The sequence below is a fragment of the Suricata suricatta genome, chromosome 13, assembly GCF_006229205.1.
Source record: "Suricata suricatta isolate VVHF042 chromosome 13, meerkat_22Aug2017_6uvM2_HiC, whole genome shotgun sequence".
NCBI lineage: Eukaryota > Metazoa > Chordata > Mammalia > Carnivora > Herpestidae > Suricata > Suricata suricatta.
Genome location: NC_043712.1, coordinates 83,419,150 through 83,426,052, shown reverse-complemented (window position 1 = coordinate 83,426,052; position 6,903 = coordinate 83,419,150). Strand labels below are relative to the sequence as shown.

Genomic DNA, 6,903 nt, shown 5'->3' with positions numbered 1-6,903 from the left:
TTCAGGAAGAATGTAATCTTAAAAAAATTATTCACTTTCAAAAATAGGCATATGTAATCCTATGAAAAGTCCCTTGTCAGATTTTTTATCTATCACTTTAAATTATTCACATTCATGTTTCTTCCCTTTCATCAATCTTCAAACAAATTAGTGTTCTTTCTTTAAGGGTTACTTCTTCTGGGTGAAGAATGATATCACATTTAATAAGAAGTCTGTAATTATGGTGTCACACATTAGAAGCTACAAACAGGGTATTCCACAGTAATGTAAATCCAATTGTCTTGATTTTTATGTGTAATTTTATAATGAAGTAAAAATTGTGTTTCAATTTAGGGTACTGAGTTCAAATGCACTTAAGTCATCTTAGAAATAATTTTTCTATTTCTTGAGTGTATTAGTTTTTTCTCACTTTTATGAAACTAGTATCCAAAGTTCACTGTCAGTTTGTTATCTCAGTGGATTTCCGTATTTTTTGGTTAATTAACACTCCCTCCACCCCCCACAGGAAGAACAAAAAACAAATTAAGAGGCAAATTGTTTTAAATTCAGTTTTCCTGCTGTGTATTTCAGGGCCATTTTATTCATCAAGTACTATATTCAGGACTTACACATTTTTTTCAAGCTTCTCTGAAAATGTTGGTAATCCTAAACATTGACTTCAAAATATGAAAAGAAAGCTGTGAATCGGGATGAACAAATACTTAATTAGATGTCTACAAACTTACCATATGTCATTTGTAACTCAATTCTTAGTTATCTATATTTTATGTGATATGAGTGCATTTTAATATGTTTGATATGACATGACTGGAGGTCTCCAAAACCAAATTCTAATAAGTACTTTCCACTCTATGAATCTTAAAATGACTGTAATCTCTTAGAACAAATTTTTTTTAGTGTTTATTTATTTTTGAGAGACAGGCAGAATGCAAGCCAGGGAAGGGCAGAGAGAGAGGGAGACACAGAATCCAAAGCAGGCTCCAGGCTCTGAGCTGTCAGCACAGAGCTCGATGCGGGGCTTGAACCTATGAACTGTGAGACCACGATCTGAGCCCAAGTCCGTTGCCCAACCAACTGAGCTACACAGGTGCCCCAACTTTAATCTTTTTTGTGGAAGAAAATTCTAGATGACATTTCAGACAGTGCTTGGAGGTGTTTTAAATGTTTCGCTGTACAATGTATATTTTTGTGTTCTCTGTCCCTCAAAATAAAAATGTGAGTAGGGGCAACTAAGTGGCTCAGTCAGGTAAGAGTCTCGATTTTTTATTTCAGCTCAGGTCATGATCTCACCGTTTATGAGTTGGAGCCCCATGTTGGGCTCTGTGCTGACAGTGTAGAGCCTGGTTGGGTTGTCTAAGTCTGCATCTGTTTTCCCCTTTCCTGCCTGTGCTCTCTCTCTCTTAAAAATAAACAAATAAACTAAAAAAAATGTTTATAAGCAAAACAAAATTTTTGGAAAAAATATTCCATGCACATAAATTCTCTTGTTCAAAACAAAACAGCATTGAGAGACAAATTCCTGTAACTTGAATCTGTGATTTATTTTTTTCTTAAGCAGTGGCTGAGGTAAGTTGGTAAAGAAAAACATAAGGATGAAAAAAATTCAGTCATACACTTTAACTGTTGACACAAGTACTGGCTTTATAATGTGCTGTGATGTTGGCTGGGGGAGGGTGGGATTTTCATGTGTTCCAGGGACGATACTTTAAGTATACTTAAAATAGGAATAATGGCCCTAAAGGAATTTGGGAGATGTTTTTTTTTTCCAGACTGTACAGTACATTGAAGGGGGAAAAAAATAAAGGGAGAGACAGAACCCACTTAAAAAGCATTTCTTTGCCACTTAAAGACTGGATCAAATAAAATCACATTTTTAATAAAGAACTTTTGATAATAATGGAGTAAAAATACTTTCCAGCATACATTATTGACGTTAATTGCTGATTAAGTTATACGAATTAATCTCTAGCACAATTCAAGTTCATTATCTTGTAAAAATATACCAGCAGTTCATAAGGTTAAGAAATGCTGGCGGTGGAAGTATCTATTAACTTTATTTATAGTATTTACTCCACCAAAAAATTTCCTAAATTCACAAAGTATTACAAGAACATATATGTTTATATTTTAAACCGATTCATCTGGTGTGTCATGAAAACCCATGAAAAATAGAATCTTAGAGTTGGGATCATTCAATCCTTGATTTACGAGCCTATTTTTACCCTCCAAAAGCACTAAGTCTTAACTGTTACTTAAAGAGTTACATAACTTTCTCAATCTGGTCATAGAATTAGCATCAAATCTCTCAAATACTCCTAATGTTACCTTAGAATAAGATTATATGATAATCAACATGTTTAAGACATTTCCATTCCAATAGGGAAATAGGAAAAAAAATCTTTATTCATCTAGCATTTATTCACTTAAGGCCTCAAAAGCAACTCCTTTGGCTTCTAGATGTATTCGGAATCATAATGTGGCAGAACTCATTTCTTTGAGTGGCAAATCAACCTTGTCTACCGTATGGTCACATTGAACACATTTTTGAAAATTTGCCAAGGATAATTTTCCTATCGATTACTTATCGTTTTCTCTGCAGTGTTGAATGAAATGTCAAAAGTGGGTTCAGATAGGTAGGTAATACAGTAATAAATATGTCTAATAGTGATTTCTGGGGCTTGGGGGCAGCTATTATCCACATATAAGGCATATGTACTATGCACACGGCACATAAAAATACTATGTAACACAAAATCTAGAACAGCACTCTCTAGTAGAAGTTCTGCAATAGGAACAGTCTATACTTGTAGGATCCAATCTGGTGGCTGCCAGCCAACTGTGGCTACTGAGTACCTAAAATGTTGCAGTGTGACTGCAGAGCTGAACTAAAAATTTTAATTTTATTTACGATGAGATTTTAATAGCCATTCGAGGCACATGGTTACCATGTGGGACAGTGCAGAATATTTCCATCACTTTTGGTAGTTCTCTTCCGTGCTGTTGTGGTAAATCCCAGTGCCATTTCTGAGAAACCCTAAATACATATTAGTTTTCCCCGTTCTTGGACTTCCCATAAATGGATTCACCCTTAGTGCTTGACTTCTTATGCTGAACATGTTTCTTTTTTTTTTTTAATGTTTATTCATTTTGGAGAGAGAGAGAGACAGAGTGCAAGCGGTGGAGGGGCAGAGGGAGAGGGAGACACAGAATCTGAAGCAAGTTCCAGGCTCTGAGCCGTCAGTACAGAGCCCTATGCAGGGCCTGAACCCACGAACCATGAGATCATGACCTGAGCTGAAGTCAGATGCTCAACTGACTCAGCCCCCAGGCGCCCTGCTGAACATGTTTTTGAGTTATCCATGTTGTGTTATGTCTCATGAATCAGTTTCTTTTAACTGCTCCGTGGTATTCCACTGTATGAAGGCATCACAGTTTGTTTTCCATCCTCTTACTGCTAGACATTTGGGCTGTTTCCAAGTATTGGTTTTTAATGTTGCAATTATATTTGACATTCTGCATGAAGTGAAGGAAGGAGCTGCATGTGTGTATTTTGGTCTTGAGAAAAGTTAGTCAACTTAGGATTCTATTACCATCTTTCTGTGTTGGGGTAAAAATTTAATTCCTGGTTATATATAAGGATGGACATACCTCAGAACTGCTGAGAAAACACCTGGTTTGTATTACTTAAAACACAATTAGAAAGACCAGTCTACCAGAAGAGAAAACACTGCAGTTTTTTTAAGGTTTATTTATTTATTTCGAGAGAGTGAGAGAAAGAGAGCGTGCGCACGTAAGCACTAGCCAGGGAGGGACAGAAATGCAGAGTGAATCCCAAGCAGGCTCCATACTGTCAAGGCAGAGCCCAACACGGGCTCGATCTCACAACTGTGACATCGTGACCTGAGCTGAAATCAAGAGCCAGATGCTTAACTGATTGAGCCACCTAGGTGCCCTGCAATGGTTTTAATACCTAAATATATTTTGGGTGGGGATGGGTAGATTTGGGGCTTCTCCAGAGAACAGTAGCAGATTATTGATGTTTTTGAGTTACTTTGCCCTTTACCATTCTCTATCATTACTGGTAAGTCATATATCCTCAGAATCTCAGATCGAGTAAAGGCAATTAGTAATCTAGGAGTCTAATTCCCCAGTGGCCTGCATATCATAAGGACTCAATAAATACTGGTTGAAATGAAACTATTCATTTCACAGGTGATAATTAAGACTCCAGGTGTCCCCTAACTGAAGAAAATTAGATATTAAAATCAAGTGAAAAGTTTAAAACAGGAACGGTTTCTGCTTCATACAGTTTCACCACAAATTCAGGAGTAAGGTGTCATAGACCGATAGGTTCATTTTCAAGACTCTCAGAGTTTGTCACAAGTAAACCTTATCCCATTTCAGTATTTTATTTTTTCATATGCAGCTTTTCCTTTTACAAGCATTTATGTCTGTTTCTTAGTTTTTCAACAGGCAGCAGATCTCAACAGAAGGAAATCACCTAATAGACAATATTGAAAAGAAAATTCACCCTTAAGAGTGATTTATAATGTATTCATCTGTACATATTCCGGGCTTCATACTTTTCAAGTGGTGCAGATACAAATGCGTTAAGTGTTGTCTCTGCCAATCAGTCGAAAATGAGAGCAAAAACAGTCCAAGTTCAAAGGCCACAACATCTTAACTTCACAGATACTGAGCATTTTATAGACAAGAACCATGTCTAGCTCATTTTATTTATTATTTTAAAATTTTAAAAAATGTATTTGTTTTTGAGAGACAGGGTATTAGAGGGAAGGGACACAGAGAGAGGGAGACACAGAATCAGAAGCAGCTCTAGGCTCTGAGCTGTCAGCACAGAGCCCGACACAGGGCTCGAACTCACCAGCTGTGAAATCATGACCTGAGCTGAAGTCAGATGCTTAACAGACTAAGCCACTCAGGCACCCTGGTCTGGCCCATTTTAGATACTCAACAAACAGTGATTGCACGGGCATTTTACTGCATTTGTCAAGGAATGGAACAGAGAGAGAGAGAAAGAGAAGGCTTTGCACTAAGCAGGCTTTGCACTGACAGTGAGAGGCCTGATGCGGGACTCGAACTCATGAACCCTTGAGATCAAGACCTGAGCCTAAACCAAGAGTCCGACGCTCAACCGACAGAGCCACCCAGGGACCCCCGTAATTTATTTCAGAACTATATGTACAACATATGTGAAAAGGCACCTATGCTTAACAATGACCAAAAAGATCCTATGAGAACTGACCAGAGGTAAAGGGATTTTTGGGTCCTTTCTTAACTAGTTAGAGCACAAAACAATACATCCAGATAAACTCCAGCATGTTTCTGAATCTAGAGCTTGGACCGGTAGCCTGGTTATTTGATTCAGTTTGGTGGTAACATCGAACATTTCACATTACAGAACCTCCCAAATGGCGTAAGAAGCCCTATCATCTATTATCCTAACATGGAAAAATATTCCAAATCCCAACTTTTTAAGAACTCACTTAAACGTATTGATTCCTAACTCAGGAAAAGGCCACATCAAGTTGATACCAAAAAAAAAAAAAAAAAAAGTCCCTAACAGCTTAAACCTGATGTTCCAATGCCCTCACAGAAAGGTCACACTTTTTTTTTTTTTTAAAAGAGTTCCTCAAAGTACCTATTTATACTCTTGGGACACAGTTTTGCACAAGCGTCATTATGTGGTTTTCTGGGCTGCAGATTGAAAGCAGTCAATTAAACGGGTGGGTAAGGCCACTCCAACTGTGCTCACTTCTCAGCAGTGAAGAAGCAGGAGCTGCCAGCCAGGGAAGGCTCAGGCGCAGGGCAATATCAGAACCCCAAGAGCAAAGCTTTTCGGTGCTGGGTGGTGTGAGCAAAGTGCCCAGCACGCCGTCAGGCGAAGGGAGGATTTACACCTGCCAATGTAATAGAAACGCATATTCGTATTTATTTTTCCTCCAGCTGGGCCGCACACCCTATTTTCCACGTGGATGTCAACATTATGATCCTAAATCTGGAGGGCTTAACGGCTGTTGGGCACCGCACTGTCCTCTGCCTCAGTCTCCCAGGGGAGTCTGCCCGCCACCACAGCGGGTCCGGAAACCTTTGAGGCTGAGCCCAGTGCTCAGCACTGTTCACCAGGACAGTGTAACCCAGGAGTGTGAGCCTCTGGTCAGTCCTTACGAGGTTACAGGGCAGTGGGACTTTCTTCGGCCTATTGTTGAAATAGAGTCGCTTCCTCAACTACCCTCATCTAATATTCCATGACACCGAGCGGTGGCATTAAAACCACTGACCATTGAGACTCTGGGCCTGTTTTCCCCAAAATGCGATTATGTCGTACCTGCCAGGGGTGCAGTGAAGATTAAATGAGATGATGCATGTAAAATGCTAAGCACAACCTCTGGGGCAGTGTCAGAGCTCAGCGACGGTCGCTATCATTATTTTGGCACTGGGGGGTTATGTCGGCCCCAATCCCTGATTTTGCGGGTGCAAAAACGAAGCCTCGAAAGCGGACCTCCTGAGGCTCTGCTTCTGGGAGGCGGCCTAGCTGCCCGGGCTGGGGGTCTGGGGCGCGGGCAGGCCCGGGGGAAGGGGGCCGCGGGGAGCGAACCGCATCCGTCATCCCCGCGGAAGCCCTGCGTCCGTCCACACAGCCGGAACCCCCGGACCCTCCGGGCAGGTGGTCAACAGGACCGCGGGCTCGGCTCGGCTCCCGGTCCGGCCGGCCTGCAGGAGGGGCGAGCGCCCCGTCTCGGGGCGGGGGAGGTCGGAGACCAACGGGGCGCTCTCCCGGGCAGGTGTGAGTCACCCCACCCTCCACGCCTTCCGCGGACGGGGGCCGCCTCGCGTTTCCTCCCCCCGCGGCGACGGCAGCGGCCTGGCCCGTGGGGAGCG

The 6,903-nt window shown here is 41.3% G+C and overlaps 1 protein-coding gene across 1 annotated transcript in view; it reads right to left on the bottom strand.

The window, feature by feature from the left end:
- Positions 1-6,427: 6,427 nt before the first annotated feature.
- LOC115275973 (proline-rich protein HaeIII subfamily 1-like) overlaps positions 6,428-6,903 on the bottom strand; it is a 975-nt gene continuing 499 nt past the window's right edge. The window contains exon 2 of the mRNA XM_029919686.1: positions 6,428-6,886. Coding sequence (XP_029775546.1) covers positions 6,428-6,886 — 459 coding nt within the window. The remainder of the gene's footprint in view (positions 6,887-6,903) is intronic.